At 37.3% G+C, this 22,216-nt stretch overlaps 1 protein-coding gene across 3 annotated transcripts in view; it reads left to right on the top strand.

Moving 5' to 3' along the window:
• The window catches only part of ANKRD28 (ankyrin repeat domain 28), a 117,273-nt gene that overhangs the window by 52,870 nt on the left and 42,187 nt on the right, over positions 1-22,216 (top strand). For all 3 annotated transcript variants that reach the window (XM_082753979.1, XM_082753981.1, XM_082753980.1), the window contains exons 3-6: positions 7,443-7,521; positions 17,520-17,590; positions 20,522-20,722; positions 21,491-21,578. In XM_082753979.1, the coding sequence (XP_082610105.1) occupies positions 7,443-7,521; positions 17,520-17,590; positions 20,522-20,722; positions 21,491-21,578 (439 nt within the window). The remainder of the gene's footprint in view (positions 1-7,442; positions 7,522-17,519; positions 17,591-20,521; positions 20,723-21,490; positions 21,579-22,216) is intronic.

Genomic DNA, 22,216 nt, shown 5'->3' with positions numbered 1-22,216 from the left:
CTTCTGTCCTCATGTGTTGCTATTGATAATTTTTGACTTTTAGGAGTAATAGATTTTTTTGTTCTTTTTTTAAATTTCCTTTTGTCATTGGTAGACAGGAATAAGCCAAGTGAAAAAGAAATGCTGTATTCCACAAAGTTTATGCTGTTTTCTTAATAACATTTTTTGTGAAGATTAATTAAAAAACTTCAAAAAGACCTTGAAAACAAGGCATGTTCATAAGCTGAATCTCAGTTTTTAAATGTCTTAACCACATTAAACTTTTTTTTTTTTTTTGGAGTTTATTTAAAAAAGAATTTTTTACTCTTGTTTTCTGACTGAGTTTAGCTGGCCGTGGTGTCCTGCTATCATAATCATAGATCAGGTTGAATCTTAATAGCTGTTATTTATGCAAGATGTGACTCACTTTTTTATGTGTGTTACCTTTGATTTCACTGCTGTACAGTCACATTTGAACCGTTTTGTATCATCAGATCAATTTAATGCTTCTGATGTAAAGCATGTAACATTTGAAGAGTAAGTTTTTTGAAAAGATGTCCAAAATACTGTTACTTAACAATATTGTTTTGAACTTAAGAGCTCACTGGATCTGAGCTATCTTACGCTTTTTTTAAAAAAAATAAAAATGAATTTTTAATAAGAGCTGGTTGAATATAAATGAATGTTCCAGTATAACGTATATGAGTACTTGAATGTTTTTTTCTTCACAAACTTAGTTTTAATGATTCCTACCAGATTATTCTTACTGTGCAGATGCTTTGGAAAGGAACCAAACTTTGAATGCACATTTTTGTTTATCAGATTTTGTGAATGAATTGTGTATAATGGTTTGGTGAGGATAGGTTTTTTTGATTAGATTTGTTATTTGAGTGGAATAAAATAATCCTCAGCTGAATGGGAAGTAAATTATTTTTCATGCATTTTTAGTGCTGCTCTGTCAACTTGTGCTTCAAATTCAGATCCAGAATTTTCATTAAAAAATGCCTGGGGGCATTAGGTTAAATGAGGATTGATCTGGGATTGCAGAGTATGTCCGGACAGCAGAGCCATGCACCGTGAATTCTTTTCCCCCATCTCCCATTTGTCTTTGTATCCTTGTGATGTGGAGTGGGGTGCAGAAGGCAGCGTAGTTCTTGTAGATAAAGGTAAAACCCAAATGTCTGACCAACAATTTTTCTTTAAGATTTCAGTTACACTCCAGGTTTTGTGCTAGGGAAGAAACGTGATTGCCTGGTCTTTTCCAGTAGCCAGAAAAGAAAGGTGCGTTCTGATATGAAGTGCGTTGCAGTTGGTCACTGTTGTTATAGTCTCTAAAAGTAGTGAATTTAGGGTGCCTTTATACTTTTTTCTGTGAAACTCAACACATCAGGCACTTTAGCGTCTCAGGGAAGGAGGTTTCCTGCCCAATGTCCATCTGTTGTGCTCATCTCTGATCTGAGAGACGAGGCCTAGTGCATGTCCACCAGAGTGCACATCACGGCAGCCTCCTCATGGCCTGCTGGCGCTGGCACACCAGCCTCGTGTCACACCTTTGGGACTCTGGAAATGCCCAACTCTGCCTGTGCTCTATGAGGAGACCTCCCTGAAGAAAGTACTGGTACCTGCTGCCACCAGCCTCTGCTGCCCAGGCATGGGTCAGGCCATTTCCAGAGCTACCTACCTAAATGTTGTTTTCCTCGTGGAGGAAGTGTGGTGGATGCAGCTAAAATATTTCTATAGCCAAAATTCTTAGAGGTTATCACTTCCATTAGTGACTGAATCAGAATAGATTGGGTCAATTTCTACAACTTCTAATGCTGCTCAGTGTAGGTTTGTCCCTTTTTCACCCACTTGGCCAGGCGCAAGGTAAACCTTCATCCTGCTTCTGAAGTTTGCCCACCTACAAAACCCAAGCAGCTCTTTGGATTATCCATTAACAGTTGCTGAGTTACTGATTTTGGTTAGGAAAACAAATTTTGGAGAGTTAATGCCTCCCTGGCAATTATGAACCTAATAGTTTTTTCTTCCAACAGTCTAAAAGTACGTGCATGCCAATTACTTTGTGTGTCACTGTAAATCCATTAAAAATTATCTGTTTAGGTAATTTTTTCTTGTTCAGAACATTGTGAGCTTATGCTCTTGAGGAACATGTGTTCATAGGGTGAAACTTGCATGTTTTTATAAACTCCTGATCTTTCCTAAGATTGTAGTTTTGTAACCTTTTTCCAGGTTGCTTTGTAGCTCTCTTCTGTCTTAATTTGTTTTTTTTTCCTACTGTATAATTACCACCGCCATCTAATTTTTTTTGGGACTCCCCAAGCAACAGTGGCAAACACAAGATAAATGTTTTAGTGGTTTACTCCACGGTGAGCCAGTTTTTGATTGTTATCTAGAACCAAGTCAAAGAGCATGCGTTATTAAATTGGTATTGAAGATCTTAACTAGGAAGAACACCATGTTTTGACAGCTTACAACTGACGCAATCCTCCTTGCTAGCACTAAAGACATTTATTTTCCCCTACAAGATAAGGTCTCTAGAGCAACTGATTATTGCTAATGTAATGAACAGAAGGGTAAAGATTCCTCTTCAATTTTTGTGATTGCTTAGAAGTCAAGATTTGCTCTGTCCTAAGAGATGGCATAAAGAGGATATGTCCTGAAATGTACTGCTAAATGATAAAGCCTGAGGAGAGCAAAATTAGTATTGGGCTTTCAGAAATGTACCTTTTGAATGTAATACAAGTGTTTATGAAAATAGTACCATGAGCTAATTGTTCAAACAATTAATGGAGTTTGAGTGGCAAATCTAGTCTTTTCACACTATGATGGTATCTGTCATCTGGCTTCAAACAATACTTTAAGGTTAGCTACGTAATGCATATGATTCTTGTGGCTAACAGTATGCTTTCGCCCTGCTTTTAAGCATGCAGAAGGCAGACCTTTATTGTAGCTTGTTAAGTATTCTCACTGTATTGAAGCTACATTTTAAGTTTGAAATATGAGGAGAAAATACAGTTCTGCTTCTAAAAATGCTGTTGGCCAAAATCAGTCAGAAAGTTATTTTTTATGACAATGTCGACTTTTGTATTCTAACTGCAATATCAATGTCAGAATAATTTAAGGAATGGTATTTTGAAAACAGAGTTAAGAAATACTGAAAAAATCCAAAGAAATAGCAGACAAATTCCTCTCCCTACCCTGAATGTAAATTAAGTTACTTGTTACAGATTTGTAAGTTTCGAAAACCTAATACTTTATCTTCTTCTTCTATTTTCAGTTGACAATATTTGTCAGCTGACTAATTTCCAAGTTCTAGTGAGTTATTTGTTTTTAAGGTAGCACTTTGTTGTCAGACATACTTCCAAAGACTTAGTGGCCCCAATTACAAATTTATGCACTTAAACTAAAATCTGCGTAGTTGAAAGTTTGAACATAAGAGCCAAATATAGGGTGTTCTTTTTTGGGTGGAGGAACAAAAGATTATTTAGAATAGACTTATTCTGCCTTATAAAATGATAATCTAAAAGGTGTATTTGCCAAAATTTGCAAATAAAAACTGATGTCCTAGTGAATCTCGAGTGTAGCACTGGTGACTTGGCACTGGGAGAGACCCCCCTGGTACTTGACACTATCAAAGAATTGCAGATATTTTGTACCTGTGTTATTGGGAGTTCCTGTTGGTCATTTGCTGAGATACAACCCACACAGGGATAAATTGTATCTCAAATGATACTTCTTTAAAACAGCAACAACTAACAAATATATTTAAATGCTGCCTATTTAATTTAGCCTTTAGATTTGTCCATTGTTTTGCTCCCTTAAGTACCTATTGAAACAGCCAAAGTCTAACATTTTACATGACACAAAGGAGGCATTACCCTTGTTCCAGGTTTGCTGAAGACGAGGGGAGTTATAAAGAAGTTCTTAACACTGCAGATCTTGTCATTTTATCCCAGATTTGGTTTTAATGAGGTCATTTTGGGAGTTTCTCATGCTGTAATCCATATAGAAACTCCTGTGTTGATAAAATGTGTGAGAACCTTGGGACGTAGAAGGAAGTACTACAAATGGAATGATTATATGCTTTTATGTAATTTAATCCAAAGGTGCATTAAAATATGATAATGAGTCTTGTGACATAGAATCATCATTCTGAACGTTGATTCCTTAAGGCGATTTTTTTTACTGCTTTTTAGTTTGACAGTACTGACCAATATCTGTAATTAAAGTTTGGAGGGAAGGAATATAGAACCACATAACCATTAAGGTTGGAAAAGGCCTCCAAGATCATCCGGTCCAACCACCCCCCTGCCACCACTGTCACCCACTAACCCATGTCCCCAGGCACCACATCCAGCCTCTCCTTGAACACCCCCAGGGACAGTGACTCCACCACCTCCCTGGGCAACCCGTCCCAGTGCCTGGCTGCTCTTTCTGAGCAGAAATGGCTCCTCATTGCCAACCTGAACCTCCCCTGGCACAACTTGAGGCCATTCCCTCTAGTCCTGTCACTAGCTATCTGCAAGAAGAAGCCAACCCCCAGCTCCCCAGCCCTTCCTTTCAGGTACCTGCAGAGAGCAATAAGGTCTCCCCTGAGCCTCCTCTTCTCCAGACCAAACACCCCCAGCTCCCTCAGCCGCTCCTCACAGGCCTCGTGCTCCAGGCCCTGCACCAGCTTCGTAGCCCTGCTCTGGACACACTCCAGGGCCTCGATGTCCTTCTTGTAATGAGGGGCCCTAAACTGAACACAGCACTAGAGGTGAAGCCTCACCAAAGCTGCGTACAGGCAGACAATCACCTCCCTGGTCCTGCTGGATACCCTATTCCTGATACAAGCCAGGATGCTGTTGGCCTTTGGCCTTCTTGGCCACCTGGGCATGCTACTGGCTCATGTTCAGGCAAGTGTCAACCAACAACCAATTAAAATATAAATTTATAGTTCCTACTGTAGAACAGGAACTTTTATGTACAAAACTCCTTTCTTGAAATTTTTGTTTTAGTGTCTTTTAGGTTGAAACAGAAGCAACAGTAGGGCAGTTATGGGCTGTTGTTCACATTAGTATGATGTGTCAGTGCTGCAAATGCCTGCTCACAAAGTTGCTTCTTAAAACTAAAATCTTGATTAGTTTTATTTACAGAAGTTAATTAAAAAAAAAAAGAGAGAGAAAAAGTCACAGATGTGAAACTGGACAAAAAGTCAGGGCTTCTGCCAAAGCAAGCTCAGCCCGCAGAATACTTGCAGTTGCCCCAGACCCTGCCTGGGTTTGGGGATAGTTGCAATACCAGGCGCTGGAGCTGGCCCAGGAGATGACAAGCTGGGAGCACCCCAGCAGAACTGGGAGTTGGGTTTTGAGTGTTTTCAAACAGTGCTGCCACAGAGCAGCAAACCCCAAATACTTGCATGGCTGGAAACACGTAGCTCGGAAACATGGGAGCGCTGGAGTGAAAGCATATCTGAGCTGTTTTCATGTTTGTGCCTTGGCAGCTTCAGAATTTTCAACTCTTTCCATTAGTAGAGGTGGGATTTGAGGGCAAGGTGGCTGGAATTTATCAGAAATTCAGATCATTGGTGTATATTTGGGATTTAATGGTTGGCATTTCTCTAAACAAAAACATCTCCTTTCCCATTTTATGCAAGTCAGACTGGTTACTTTTATGACTTCTGTCACTAAGATGTTGAAAACAAAAAAAGAGGGAACCTCGCACAAATATGGTGAAAATTTTGATAATAAGTTTTGTCCTTTTAAGTGAGGTGTATGTGGCTTTTCTTGACAGAAAGAATATTTCTCTATGGAATACCTTCTCTACAGAAGGATATATTCATGACCCATGTTATTTTCTCTATTTCTACAATGAAGTTGCAGACAGTAAAATACTGTACTCATTTTTTGGTTGAAAGGTCTGCATTTCTTAAACTGTGGGCCATATTTCCTAAGCTGTGGGTAATTTGATAATTTAGCATTATCAAACAGCTTAAATGAGGTTGCAAATTATCGGATAGCTGTGCTAGCTTAACATCTGCAGGTTGGAGGAACAAAGACTACTTTTAATTGCTGGCTACTGTTTTGTTATTTTTTCCCTTTTCAATCTTTTTTTTTTTAATCTCTAGATGAGAGATGTCTTTTTTTTTTTTTTTTTTTTTTTTTGTCATAAATTTGTAACCTGCAGTTGAGACATCCTGGCATGACGTGGTGTTAATGATAAATAAGTAGTATTGATTCTGCACTCAGGGTCAGGAGCGTACTGCTCTGTTTTCAATTACTTGTGTGTAATTCAGAAATTGTAGTTAGGGAGCATTGATAATATGGTGAATGTGTCATCTGGACTTTTTTTGAGCAGGACAAAATGGTGAATAGATAGTTTAGGAGGAATTTTCTTCTTGCATGCTGCTAGTCCTGTTAACCCTCAAGTAGGAATTCAGTGATTAAGGTGATTTTGGCAAGGGAGAGGAAGTTTCTTCACAAAAATATCATTTGAAATGTGCATTAAATTTACCATAGTTGTCAACAACAGTTGAATTAATAGCAACATCTTGCTGCTTGTCATCTTGGGACTCCCTTGTCCTCACAGTGTATTTGATGCTCTACTAGAAAGATCTGGAAATCTAGACAGGGCTTTAGCCAAGATGCTTGTGGTGATCGGTTTCTTTTCTAGTTTTTCAGCAGCCTTACCCCAAAGAGTAAATTAGATCATTCTTGTTCATTTCTGTCATTCAGTAAGACCTGAAAGTGATTTATTTTTCTGTTTTAACTATAAGCTGGTGAAGGGAAATTGACACCAATGCTGAAAGGTTTGAGAAATATTTTGTTCCAGTCTTTCATAAGTGAATGTTATCTCCATCAACAAACACTGTGCATGCCTAAATTCTCTCGCTTACTTGTGCCTTCAGAAGGACATGAGATCAGCCTGAACTAAACAGCAGTGCTGAGTAAATGATCTGCATCTCTATCTCCTCTTTGCTCACCTGCAGTAAACAAATCAGCTGAAATTTCAGTATTTCTGCCTCTGCTCACTCCCGTTTCTTTTCTATTTTGAGAATAACTGCTGAAATTAACCTTAAACTGTCCAAAGAAAGTGTTTCTCACTAATTGTTGCACATGGAGTTGAAGCATCTTTTTTCTAAACTGTGTAGGACAGTCTCAAGTTCATGTTTCTGGAGACAAGTGAATGGTGACTTCGAACTGATGGGTTTATCTTCAGGTGCAATGAGTATCTGTCAGTCTGTCTGTCAGGAGAACATGCTAGTTGACTGTAGGTGTAACAAACAGAGCTCCTTAGGGAGGAGTGTGCTTGTCTCAGCAAATGTGGCTAACATCTTTAGAGTAACTATGTTTTCTAAAATACAGAATGTACAGTATTTGGAAGATGCACTTTAATGCAGTGTTTTTTTCATTACTCATGCAGAATGCTAAAACATACTTTTTTGTTTTAAATAAAACCTTTTTTCCCCCCTCTTACCACAGGATAATGAGAAAAGGACCCCTTTACATGCTGCTGCCTATCTGGGAGATGCAGAAATTATTGAACTACTTATTTTATCTGGTATGTTCCGTTCCTGTTAATGGAAAAAAAAATTACCTCTATGCACATCCAAAGAAATATTTATGTACATCTTAGTTTATGTAGTTTTTATTGAGATATTTAATGTGCTAGAAACTAAAGAAACTTGTATTGAAATTTTGGTTTCCACTCTTATCAGTGTTACAATACCGTGTAGTTGTGCTTTAAAGTATTTTTGGTAGAAAGATATCTCAGTTTTATCTCTTTTTATTTGTAGCTTGATCAGCTTTAGGTAGATCAATGCTAGTTTAAAGAAGTAATAATGTATATGTTATAGGTAGATGTTAGCAGCATTGTTTTGGTCTTAAATTGGCCTTCAGAAAGGCCAAATGCATTGAAGTTGAATGCAAAAGATGGAATCCAAAGTTGGTGACAATGTTATTATTCTTAATGATCTTTTGCTGTTGGCTTACATGCACAGAATGCAGATAGGATCAGCTGGGATTTTAAAAATTGTTTGTCTTATTTTCTATTTATTTGTACTAAGACAAAGTGCAAGTTCTCTGAGACAGTTCATTTTAGTCTTTAAAAAAAAAAAAAGGAGGGTGGGGAGAGAACCAAGAAACCAAACCAAAACCTGAAAGCAGAAATTCATTATTGAGGTACTGAATTGATTATCTTTGATCTTGGATGAACGTACCCATCAGATGACTTGAGGTTAAATTCATGATATGGAACTGCTTTAAGGTTAGATAGTGGGATGAAAATACACAATACAGGTACACAATACCTGTGCAAAGGTGGGTATTTTCCCCCACTCAGTGCAACCTTTAACAGCACATTTTCCTTTAAGGAAATGTCAATGTAAAGATAGAGAAGTCACTTCCAGATTTTTAATTGAAATTGCCAGGCATAATTTAATTTGTTTATGATTTACCAAAATATAATATTTTCAGTTTATATTACATGTAATTATATATATGATTATAATTAATTATAATCATATGTACATTATGTACATCTATGTGTATTTACCATGGAAATATTCCATAATGAATTTTTTTTAGACCATGTGAGAAAAAAATTGCCCAGAAAATTTCGACTGTGTTGCTGAGAAGGTGGGTCAGAAAAGCATGCTGTTTGTCCCTGTCCAGAGGAGAGGGGAAAAAAAAAGTTCTGGTGACTCCTAAGAATATGGAGTGACCCTTTTCTTCTGAAAAGGGATCGGGGATTTGGCAAAGATTTCTTTTTGTTTGGGTTTTCACAGTAATGGGAAAAAAAAAGCCAAATTACAAACTCTGTGAAGTTGTAGTCAGCTGCTTCTGGGACTGAAGCTTCCGACTGGCTTGGGTGAACTGAGTCCAGTTCCCAGAACTGTGACTGAAAAGAAAATCCCTCTCTCCTTCTCTCAGGCAAAGGGCTAATGAAAGGAGAGACATCCTTATTCAGATACTAATGCAGCAAGACCCCAATTGGTCGTAGAAGAAAGGTTAGTCATGCTATTTGGGCACATAGCCTGGGAATAAGTGTAAGAAAAATTGGAGAACAAAGGAGGGAAGTGAAGAACTAAGAGTTAGGACTGTGCGCCTAGTCCCAAGTTGAACTGTTGCAAGGAGGAGAGGATGCAGGGGGCTGCTGTGTCTGGAGATTGTTCAGGAAGACTGGGAGACATTAATATGTCTCAGATGAACTGTAGTTAATAAAAATCACGATTTACTTAAAGCAAAATATTACAAAGCAACATCTTAAATAACTGTAGAGTCACAAGCTTTGAACGCTGTGGAATGTCTCTGTAATATCAGCCTCACCTGGCTGTGCTTCTGCGTTATGCTGCGGACTTGAATTATGTGTTTAGGGCTTTCTGTAGAAGCACTGCCTCATGAATTGCACAAGGAGGGGCTGCTCTGGGAATGGGCCAGGGTGGTACAGTGAAGGAGACACACACAACAGTTGTTGCTGCATTTGTAAGTAAGTGAATGAAGAGGGGCATTAATTGCAGGATGACAGAGTGATGTCTGCATGTCAAGGCTGCTCAATAGGAAAGGCGCTGTGCTTGGGCTTTGATCTATATATTTCCTATTTGCAATCTGGGATCTTAGGCAAGCAAGTCTTAAACCAGACTCTTTTTAAAAAGTAGTCGCTAATTTAGTCTTCTTCATTTCTGAATGTGGGATTTGAGATCTTGTAGTTTGTGGAGTGTGAGTGCTTACAGCTGGATCTGAAGAACTGCACCAGCTACTTCTCTGAGAGATTGGGTCTAGGTCCCTCAGTGCACAAGCCAAGATTTTTCTTCTGACTTCCATCTCCTAATTGGAACTTAATTGGAACCACTTAACAGATCTTATTCTTTCCATTTCCTAAAGATACAGAAAATTAATCTGTTGTGATTCAGCTGGAGATCAAATCTGCCCTTGGGGACAGATTTAGGTTACATTTTGTTGTAATACATGAATGTTAAGGAGCAAATAAAGTACATCTGTTACCACAGCAAAGTTTGAAGAAAGTTTGCCATGTTGCAAGGCCTCTTTTTGAACAAAGAAGAGGTAGTTAAATAATACCTCTGAATAGCAATCTCCTTTGTGCAGTAAATTTGGATGTAAACATTGTGTGGCTCATAATTGACCCATTGTAATACATTTGCACAGGGGGTTGAATTAATTAAGCATTGTGGGCTGCTTTCATCCAGGCATTTCTCACCATGCAAGAGCTTGGCTTTGCAACTCATAACGTCTTCTGATGTAGTTTTACTGGTATGTTTAGGAACCATTTTGAAGCTATACTGCTAAGCAAGCTATCCTCAACTTTTTCATTCTTCCTTCCAATTGATCATCAAAATTGCTGAAGTCAATATTAATCTTTCCACTACTCAGTGGCTCTTATCTGACTCGTTCATCCTCTATTCTTAGTTAAAGCATGCATTGTACATTACCTAGACATAGATTTTTAAAATTTGATTGGAGTTTACTTTGTATCTCTCTCAGTGGGTCCACATTGCTTTCAAGTAGGTATTTTGGATCATAAATTGCTGTTACAATATCTTAGTATCACTTTACTGTAGACTTAAGCAACCCACATTGTGTTTTTGAAGACAGAACTCATTGAGCCTATTTGCAGACTTCTAGGAAGTAAGCCTTCAGTCTTACAAGCATATTCATTTTGGTTTTGAATTCTTGAGTGAGTTATTTTCCCACCAGCCTTCAGGGTTGCTCGGTGATCTTTCCTCTTGTAGGTTTTTGGCTGGGCAAGGATCATGAAGGTGACAGTTTGTGAACAGGAAAGAAAATTGATTTGGTGGCTCCTGTCTGGGGCTTGACATTTAGATTTTTTTGTTTGATTGATTTTATTTATTTTTTTTTTAATCTGGAGGTAGCACTTCAGTGAATTTACTAATAAACTTGTCCCCTAAAGATGTGAATGTTTTACAAGCAAATTCTCTTAACAGACTTCTCTTGAAGTCTGGATGTTCAAATCATCTCTTTTCTTTAGTTTGCAGCTAGATATGTTATTAACATTACCTAAATTTGTTAGATAAGGAGGTGAGCAGTAAATATGAGGCATAAAGATGCTTGTTTATAGTTTATAGAATGATGGAACAGAAGATCATGTATTAGTCACTTAAAATTTTAGAAGCATTTTTTTCATATTATGCTGTAAAGAGCCGTAACATCCATCAAAGTTGTATTACTACAGTGTAACTAATGTGCAGCTTCATGTCCTGATACAAAAGTATATCTGTTTACTTTGCTTAATTGCACTGAGTTTAATTGTGTACTTGATGACAAACTACTGAGAAATAGAAAGCAACATAATTTAGTCTTGTGTAACTGCATGTCAAGATCCAAATTTTGTTCTTTCAAAGAAGTCCTTATAAAGACTCAAACTCTTCTTTCAGCTAAGTCCTGCAGGGGACTGTTCTGATGGGGCTTATTCTGTTTAAATTTTTTTTTCAGTTGTCCCAAACTCTTTTTTAAATGCTATCAGAGTAGTTCCTGCAGGCAGGTGAGATGTGAGGAGCAGGATGGATTAGTATTAGTATGATCCCAGATTGTGTTCCCTTGATTAGTAACTTTTTTCATGTTTTCTTTAATATAACATGCATGCTATTATTGCTTTCACTGAAATCAGCAGGCTTCATGAAAAGAAACATGAGTTATGTTGTTTACTTTCAAGTAGGATTAGTTACTATGATTGCACTGATACTTAATACTAACATAACACATTTCTGTTTGTTTAACCCCAAATTTTCACTGCATGGAGCTCAGCATACACAAATGTGTGGTCTACATCTCATTAAGGTTTGGAAACCTCTGAGTATTTGTTGTGCTTTCTTGTGGGTCAGCTGTACCATGTAATAATCATCCTGCTGCTGGAAAACTAGCGTTACTGTAACAACATAGACTTTGTAGGATAGCAAAGACCCTCCAACATTGCTCTCCTCAAGCTTGGTTTCTTTCAGCTCATTCTCAAGCCACGCAAGTATTAAAAGTGCTACTTGCGTGCAATGGCAATCGAACAGCTGAGCTGTTGAAAGGCTGTCGCTGAGAAAATATCAGTGGAATGAAGCTTCCTTTGTTTGGGTTGCAAACATGCCCATGTACAAAGGCCTGTGGTTTCACAGGCACTCCTTTTACACTGCCTGTATCTTTTGGCCGCTTCCTCTTCCTTCCTTCAACAATGTGAGCAACAATTTTCTCTTTAGAGCCGTCCTCACTGTCCTCTGGCAGCAGTTGCTGTGTAGAAGGTAGCTGAAGGAAGCAGCCCTAACTTTTTATGAGAGAGACCAACTCTCATAGCTTACGAAAAAGTACAAATGTTCATTAGCTCAGGGAGCCTGAGAAACTTGTGCTGCTCTTTAATGCCTGAGAGGTGGCAAAAACTGTTTAGGCAAGAGAAATTCTGGAGGATAACTTGGACTTGATTGTGCTTATCTTCCAGTATTTCTCCATGTTTTTGTTTGTTTTGTAACAATAAAAATAAAAGTAGATGTTGAAGAATCAGTGCAGCTGCTCAAAAGACATACCAGTCCTATCCCTCTCAATTTTTATAGATTATACTGTACAATAGATTTATACTATTATAGATCCCCTATTACACATTTAGCTTCTACATAGGTAGAAGCTGTCTCTCAAAGTCTTACTCATGATTTTTGCAGCAATAATTTTCCAAGTTTCCAGTTTCTCAATAGGGAGTTAGTTTATATTTCACTAATTGTTCAAATCGTCATCTGAAGTTGTCTTCTGTTTTACAAGGTTTTTTCTGCATCTCCCCTTGAATGTTCACATAATTTTCTAGCAGAGGAAATGTTTTTTTCATCCATTCATTCCACTGTGACAATTTCTGCCTGCTGCTTTTAAGTATTTCCATGGTCCTAGATAAAAAAGTGGATCAGTCTAAAAGGAAAAACTTCCAAAACTAATACAAGCCCTCAGGAAAATAGTTAAACTGAATCTAATCACAATGTGGACTATTGGTTATTCTTAGTGATTTGTACCTGGGAACTTCTAATTCTGCAAAAGTGATTCCTAGAAGTATTCCAATATTCTAGATGTTAAACAAGTTTGTTGTTAGCTTTTTAAAATGTAGTCTAAAGATCTTATTTACGTCTTTTACTCTTAAATAAACATGTTTTCATAGTGTCAAATACTGAACAGTAGGTGTCTATTTTACATGCAAGTGGAAACAGTTTTGCTTTATTTGCTTATATTATGTTGTTGTACAATTGCTGGCACATCTTGTACAATAATAAAGGGAAATATTGTCCGTGACAGCCTAAAAATACAGACTACAAACTGGCAGAATGGTGGAAGGCAATTCAATACTTAAAGTTAGTACTGTGGGCAAAGACAGAAATGTCAGTTCCATTGTATTCCTTTTCTGAATCTATTTCCAGCTAGTGATATCTAAATGCTGTAGTGCTTTTTCTAAGGATATCTGCAAATTGGAAGAATTCTGGTGTTGAGTAACAGGCAGGGATTGTCATGGCAAGCTAGCAATATTTCTTATGGAGGGAGAACAGAGGTGAAGTGGATAAAACATAGCTGCATACAGTTTTATGGGACTTTATGGATGAAGAGAGAGGTGTGTGACTGTTCCGTGCAGTCCAGTCAACTGTCCATTGCCTGTCTCTTCAAGAGAAGGGTTGAGATGGTAGCTTCTGCTCAAGTGTAGGGGTATTGAAACCAGGGAAGTAGCAACTGCATCACAGAAACATACGTCTGGGTATTGGGGGACATACGGATGTGGCCTGATAAAATTAAAGTTTTCAAAAATCATTTGATAAATTGATGCATGTATTGAGTTCAATACATGTCTCTTGGAAAATGGATTTGCTAAAAGTAAGCACAGGTGGGCTTTGCAGTAGCTACTGTATGAGATAGATAAAATGTCCTTGTCAGTCTTGTAAGTGCAGCTTTGCAAAATGGGATTTAGTATTCAGGGAGGTAAGAAGAATTTGTAACACTTCCCTCTGCAGTTTGAAGAGCAGAAATACTCCTTTCAAGTTTGCCTGGATTTGTAAACTTTCTAGGCTGTACCGGTAAAGTTGTTGATGACGGGAAGTTTTTGCTTAATCTGTCAGTCGAGTCCACCAACATGGAAGAGTATGTTGGGTTGTTTGAACGCTGCAAACTGCTGCACAAGGTGCATGAGAAGGTATAGAGAATCTGAGCAGTGCCCTGCTGGGCATATCAGCAGGTTGAGCTTCCCAGAGATAACACAGCCCAGTAATTTATATGCATGCACGCGTTCAAATCATCTTTAACAAAAGGCAATTGAGTAAAGGTGTAATGTATTTTCTAACATTTATTTGCAGTGATCTGCAGTAGAGCTTTACCTCAAAGTATAAAGGATGCGAACTTTGTCCCTGTGGGTATGGGTACGTTTAGGTTTCAGGGAGCTTTCTGTCTCATCTCTTTCAGATGCTCATCTGAAGGGGGAACTGAAGCATTTTCTCAAAATCATGCTGGAAGAAGTAAAAACAGCCTAGAGAGGGGACTAGATGCAAGGTTGCTTGGAGAGGCTGTTTTATGAAATGTAAATCATTCTTGGCAGCATGTCATCTTGGAGAAATTTAAGGGGGAACATCTCTTGATGTTGATTTTAAATCCTATTTTATTTAATGTAGGAAGAGCTACATCTCTCCTGATTCCCATAGTATTCCTACGTTAATAGTGCATACAAACATGGTTGTTTTTTTTTGATAGTACACCTGTTTTAATTATTTTAACTTTGCCTTTCAATCCAATGGGTTTGGAGCCGATGGGTTTTTTTGTTGTGAAGAAGCAAACTAGGTTGCTTTTTCTTAGATGAGTGCATCAAAGAGACATGTCTTTGGTCAGAAGTGAGCTTTGTTCTTCCATTGTCAGAGAATCTACAATTTTTTATGCATTTGAAAAGATAACTTGGTTTAGTGTTGAGTTATTACATTTCTTTGATGAATATAGGATGTCCTAGACTTATGTTTAGGCTTATTTTAGGTGAAAGATCACTTATGGGGCAGGGCCATTACTGTTTTGTGTTTTGTTCTTCTGAGGGGCCATGTCACTTTTAAACATCACTTAAAATTTCCTTAGATGCTTCTTTAACTACCTCTGGTTTTCTTTCCTACCAGAAACAAATCCACCTTTTGGGATTCTCTTCCTTTAGTCCTAGCTAGTTTGGTTAACTTACCACTGATAAAAGCTTTTATATGGCATCTTTTTGTATTTATTCCTGCCCTCTTCTGATGGGCTTTTTAGACTGTTAACCTACCAAAAATATCAGTGAGCGACTTGGCTGAGCCCATAAACACATCATGGAGCCTCAGCACGTTCTCATGGAAATTAAGTAAGTGCCACTTCCTTGCAGTGGGATCGTGCTGGGTGTGGGGCTCCTCCTAGCTCAGGCTTGATCGCTTGGGTGGATCTGACTTGACCTCAGACCCTGAGAATGCATTTTCCAGAGGAAAATCAGAATGGTGATTAGTAACTCCCTTCATTCTTACTGTGTATCATACTTTGCGTTAAAACACTTCAAAGACGTTTGTATCCTAAAGTTAGAAGCAGAAAGCAATTAGACTTTGAAAGTCCTCCTTCCTTGGTTGTTGGCTGTAGGTGTGAAGTTAGGTGGAGCTTGGTGCATCATTTGGGCTCGTTGTTTTGTCTGATGTGCTAAAACCAAGAAGTGGCTAAAAATAACCTGGAAGACGGTCAGAAGAATTAAAGACTTCTGTCTGATATGTCATCCATTGATTATATTCTCATTTACTGATTATTCAGGTCGTCTTTTGGGAAAGATTACCAAAAATCCTAAGAAAATTCTGCTGACATTTATAGCCATCAAATTATTTTTCACTTGGGCTCTATGCAGAATTAGAGATAGTCTATTGCATTATGCTACGTGACATGATGCACTACAGTAAGTCCTTTTGATGGTTGACAAAAGTAGATGTTTATGCTAAGATTAAGTCTCTTAAACTTTTGTTAGAATATATTTTTCTTGAGTGGAGTTAGACTTCTTCTCCATTCCTTCAGACTTACTTTCCAAAAGCTTTAGAACTTGGAGAGACCTATAAAGCTTCTGAAATTTAGACAAGGAAGGAAAAAAGTCCTTGAAATTGTAACCAATAATTAGAGACCTCAGGCTCTGTCATGTACTTGGAGGAAGACCTAGGGTCAAAGTGGGAGTTTGGTTCCAAAATCACCTGCTTTGGTGTGTTCTTAAGTCAGAAGGGGAAGGATTGACCACAAAAAACAAACTTACAGAACTGACTTCATATCTTTGTGTTGCGTAGTACATGCAGTCATCAGTTTGTATGGACAGTTAAGTTCCTTGGTCGGGTTGTTCAGATAACTGGGAAGGATTTCACTGTTGGTGCAGGTCTGGCAGACTTGGACCAAAATATCCCGTTTCTAAGCCGAGTATCCTTACCAGTATCCTGACCAGTAGCTTGTTTGATGCTTATTTATTTATTTATTTATTTATTTATTGCTTGTATAGAAAAAATTAAAGTTGGTTCTGAAATAGTACTAATATGGTTAGCTTGAGAAATTAATAATCTCTGACCAGATAGCATTAATATTACCGTAGGGTATCATCCATTACTCTATGAATTACTTTTAAGAATATTTCCAAATTATATTTGCAAACACTGAGTTTAAATTCTCATGCCTCTGTAAAGTCTTCTTTTTTCAATTACAGATGGCTAAATTTCCACACGAGGTATTAAGAAATGTATAAGGCTTTGGGTACGTGTATATATATGTACACATAGAAATATAAATGCATATACACACATCATTTAAAAATTAAACGATTAAGCTTCTTGCAGTAAGTACTTAAGCTGCTTCCTTCAGGAAAAGTCCCCCACCCTTCTTTCCTTTTATTATTACAAAAAAAATCCCAAACCAGATTTGTCTCTTACAGATGTTTGTGCAACCTCTGTTCCTGTGTAGGACAGCTCTTTCTTGGGCATGCTTTTAGGATTAGAGAGGTGTGGTTGTTACAGTCTAGCTCAGGCAGGGCGGTCCTGCAGTGGGCTAGGGGCCCTGGTGGAGTGGAGAAGATGCATTCCCAAACCCCCAGTAGAAGAGGAAGCATTATTCCACCTACCTACTGTCCTACATCATCCCATACCTGGACGGTAGACTATCCAATGGCAAGGAAACTGGAGGGTCAGGGAATAGTTGTAGCCTCTCTCTTTTTTAAAGGAGAATTGGGAAACATTGTGAAAGTGTGAGATTTTTGTTGCTGAATGAAGGCGAGGAATCTGTCTTTCTGTCCCAACAGTCTTTTATGTACCTTTAGAAATACGAAAGATTATAGAGAATTACCTGGTGTAAAAAGATGAGTACATTTTGATGGAAGAGTATTATAGATGGAATGTTAAAAAGATTTCCTCAAAGAGTGGACTTCAGCTGGAGTAAAGACTTATTTTTTGGGTGTTGTGCTGTAAGCCTAGAATAAGCATTTTCCAACAGTTCTCTCCCTGTACATGAGAATATTTAACTCTTTATAATAAACACATTGTTAATTTCTGTTGTTTTCCTATTTTTTTGTTACAGGAGCTAGAGTTAATGCCAAAGACAGCAAATGGTTGACTCCTTTACACAGAGCTGTGGCATCTTGTAGTGAGGTATGCTTTTTTTTTTGACTGCTTTGTATTAAGATAAGACATCTTAAAGTACCTTCTGTTCTTTGTTCAGCTTTTTACAGAGTAAAACTCCTCCAAACGGTTGGAATTGCAGAACACTTGAAACACTTTGTTTAACATATTGACAGTACATATATATTTATCATATGTCTGTGTAGGAAGAAAGGAGGAAAACAATAAACTTGCAGATTTCAGCTTTGCTCTTTACTTAAATGCCATCTCCCTAGCAGAGAAGATTCTGCATGCGATGTTCTGAACTCCGCTGTACCTTTTTTTTTTTTTTATGGTAACCAGAATGGTTCAGCATAAGGGAACTAGAGATGAAATAGGATTTAATATGGAATCTGCAGTGCAATGTGCCTTTTTTTTCATGTCTTAAGAAAGAAACAAACAAAGCAAATCCCAACCCTAATGAGTAATGATAGTATTGAAAATCACTTTAAAACATATAAATGAAATATTTATAAAGGTTTTGAAGTCTACCAGTAACACAGTTATGAGAATGTAGTGATTTAAGAGTGAATTTGTTATTGTTCCTCTGTTGTTGATGTTCTTATAAAAATTTAAATGTATGTAGAAGATCAAAACAGAGAAATGCTGTGCTTGTTATGTGGAAGAGTTTATGCAAAATTATCTCCTTTGAGATCTTGAGTCAGGCTGATGCTCACTTCAGTACGTCTCATAAGAAAAGGTGTTTTGGTTTGAGGGGTGTGTGCTCTTTAAAATTCTGTGCACATGATTGTTTGAGAAGATGGAATTGAATAGTTTGGTTCTGGCAAGCACCGAGCTTCAAGTATTCGATCCACAAACTATCTAAACAGCCCTTGTTTCAGTTTTTGCTCTAGAATTCCCTGGGTAAATTATATTCTTTTGTCACTATCATTAATAGCTAAGTTATATGGAGATGGTGTTACTCAAAACCGTGTTTGAAAATCAAGGGAGCCTTATTCACAAATGCAGTTTGTTCTTTTTGAGTTTTTTTTAGGCTTCAGTCAGCTCCCAAAGGAGCTGAAGTACCCAATACTGCGTCCCTCAGAGGGACAACAAAACTCATGAAATCAGTGAAGCTTGTAGAGAGGAGGGCTGCAGTCAAACTGGACCTAAATGATAACTTCAAGAAATGTGACCTTTTTTTTTTTAATGTGGAATATTTTAAACAAAATACTAACCAAAGGTGCAAACAACGCAAGTAAACCAATCAGACCATTTAGCCTAATAGCAGGGGTAGGCTCTTGTCGGAATTTTCTATTTATAAACATGGCACATCATTGGAGACCGCACAAATGGAGAGGTGGTTGATACGCCAAGGCACTGGTTTGCAGCTGACAGTCGTACGTGGTTTTAAGGCATTAAATGAAAAAAGCTGTAATGACAAAAACCCTGATAGTGATTTCAGTAAAACATGCGGTCTTATCCTTGAAGCAAGGGCACTTGCAGTCAAATAAAGACGCTGAATGATGCAAAATAGCTGCTGTTATGGATTTTGCTGTCAGCTGCATGAGTTCAAGCAACTCCATGTCAAGACTGTCAGGCTCCAGACCTTAATATTTGCATACTCTAGTCTACATACTTCAGCCTACTTCGCTGGGGGAATCTGAACAGATTCACTAGTTTTTGAAATATGTTAATATGTACCTATAGAGAAGTAGAAGATGGGATATTTTTATGCAACTTATATGTTTTAGTATGGTGCTTTCTTCTGCAGCAGAGTTAATAGCTATTCTGAAGTTTCTTTGTTCCAATTATGTTTTTTCTTAAGATTTGGTTCAAAAAAGCCAAAAGTTCAAAATATTGATTAGATTTTTCAATTATTAAATCTGCTTAAGTTTTTCTTAGAAAATAAAAATTGTTGCATTTATCACTTAAATTACAAGTGTGTGATGCAGTATTTTAACTTTCATATTTGTTCCTATTTTCTTTTTTATTAAAATAGAAGAAATTTCAGTTTCTTGACATAATTTATTGCACTTAATAGAATCCAGTATTATTTAGCATTCTGCTCATGGCTGAGGATAATACCTAGCTGTTGTACCACAGTGTGATTTGAAGTTTCTATTAACTACTTTTCATAATCTATTTTAAGTTCAAAGTGCCAGCCATTTATTTGTGTGCTCAGTGTTTGAGTTGGAAGTCACTTAAAGCAATTAGTGAATTGTGGGAACGTCATAAAGTTGATGCAAAATGCAGTATTCATTGTCATGTTAATGCCAATAAGTGATTTTTTTTCTATCTTTCAGTTTTGTGCACGTATTTTAATTGGACTTGTTTATCTTGCCTTATAAAATTTTCATAGCTTTTGCATTTAACAAAAGGAAATGAATACTGGCTTTGTGAGATGGAATATAGTGCAATATTTGGAAAAATTTTTTCAGGAGTTTTGCAACAGCAGATGCTGAAACTCTTTGTGATGTTGCTCTGTTTTATCTGTGGTTCTCTAAATGTACATGTCATAAGTTCATCTGTCTCTCTGACATTTCTAGATTTTGGCAGTTCAAAAGTTTTGCCTAGCGAATTGATGAAAGTGCATTGCAAGTTCGTAGAAACTTACTAATCCTTGGCAGTGGAGGAATTCCTGAGGAGATTTATTGAGCTTTGTAAATTAGTTGTGATGATGAAATAACTTGCCAGCTGGTCTGCAGAATCGGAAAAAAGACCTGGAAATGGTTGATGCAGTTGAACCCTGTAGGGAGTATATTCCTCATGTCCTTGAGAGGATTCACAAGGGTGGATTTATGATAAAGTACCAAACCACAAGAATATGCTTACAAAAGAACAAATTGCAGATGGTTTTATTCCATTAGACTTTATATATGGTGTATGCATACGCAAATATATATTTAGATTTAAAATGTAGCATTTAAAATCATTACTAAGTGGCTTGTTTTTTATTTCCATGTTTTTAAATGTTTTCAGGATGCTGTTCAGGTGTTGTTAAAGCATTCAGCAGATGTCAATGCTCGTGATAAGAACTGGCAGACACCCCTACATATAGCAGCTGCAAACAAAGCTGTGAAATGTGCTGAGGCTTTGGTGCCTCTTCTAAGTAATGTAAATGTGTCTGATCGAGCAGGCAGAACTGCATTGCATCATGCAGCCTTCAGCGGACATGTTGAGGTATGAGTTATTTTTCTTAGCTTGTTTCCTATGTATTGTTCTGTCCAACACATTCTAATTTTTATCTTCTCAAATAAAAGTTGTGTTTCTCCCTATCCCTTCAAAAAACACAGGCCAAACCCCTATTTCATATTTCAGTTCGTCTTTTGCATGGATCTGTGTACAGATTGGTTGTGTTACACCATTTAGTTAGAATATTATTATACCACACCTCTTTAAAGGCATAAGCAAGTTTACTTGAGTTAACTGGAGTCTAAAGTAGTAGATAAATTTAGAATGGGAAAAAAAAAAAGATAATTTTCTGTTCAGTAGGTAGTGAATATATGGAATCTGTTGCCACTGAAAGGGGAGAAAGTACATGCAACAAGCTCCAACTTACTAGTTTTCAAAGCCTGAAAAGTGATTCTTGAGAAATTTTTACAGTAATTGTGGTAGGTAATTGGAGAGAAGTTGGCAGTAGGCTTGCTTTTGGTGATTGCCTTTAGTACATCCTTTGGCCTGAAGATCTCAAAGATTCCACAGGTTTGTCATATTTAATTCATAAATCTTTTTTGTTGGTGTCGAATTTTCTGTTCCTTACAGTCACTTTGTTATTGCTGCCAAGGTGGATGACCAATTTTTTAAGAATGTGGAATATTCAAAACCACACATATTGAAATTCTTTGAAACACACACATTTTTGTCTTCTCCTATGATTTTCTTTGCCTAAGTTTTAAGTAGACTTTTCCACTGTGAATAAAGGATTTCTTTTCTTTCTGTTTGTCCCAGATGGTCAGCTTGCTGTTGTCTAGAGGAGCCAATATTAATGCATTTGACAAGAAAGACAGAAGAGCTATACACTGGGCAGCATATATGGGTATGTACATATTTGCTGTTGATTACTATGGTGATAGTTAAAATATAAATAACCTTATGTTCAGTGGATTTGTATATTTCTGGGAAAAATACTTAGATGATAAGCATTAAAGTTATCTGTGAATTTGCCAGAAAAACATTAATAGTATACTTCTAATGGCCATGTAAATATGTTTTTGTGGTTGGAAAATGAATTTGTTTGAAAAGGAAAAATCAATTTTTATCTAAAAATAGGAAACTATGTTCCTTACTCAGCAGGAGTCTAATCATAGGTGATGCTTTGCAGCAGTGCTGAACTAAAAGCAAACAATTACTACAAGAGGCACCTCAAACAGAGGGTGGTTATGCCAGCTTGCTTCAAAGTAATTCACACGCAGCTGCTGATTGTATTTGTCATTGCAGAATGTATTGTGCCTGTTCAGAAGCCAAAAAACACTTCAAAACACATGCTCATTTTATGCCTCTAACTTTCAGAAAGTCTAAAGTTCTTCTTTGACGTGTGCAATGTGCCATATATGAACAGTGAACAGCCAAGTTTCAGTACCAGTTTCAAGAAGACAACAGTTGATGATTCCATCGTCTTACTTGTTATTCAGTATTTTAGCTTATTGTTTCATAACCTTATCCAGCCAAGGGAAA

This window comes from Aythya marila (genome assembly GCF_965140915.1).
Source record: "Aythya marila genome assembly, chromosome: 2".
Classification (NCBI taxonomy): Eukaryota; Metazoa; Chordata; class Aves; order Anseriformes; family Anatidae; genus Aythya; species Aythya marila.
The sequence above is the reverse complement of the archived record's forward strand: the minus strand, read 5'-3'. Positions and strand labels throughout refer to the sequence as shown.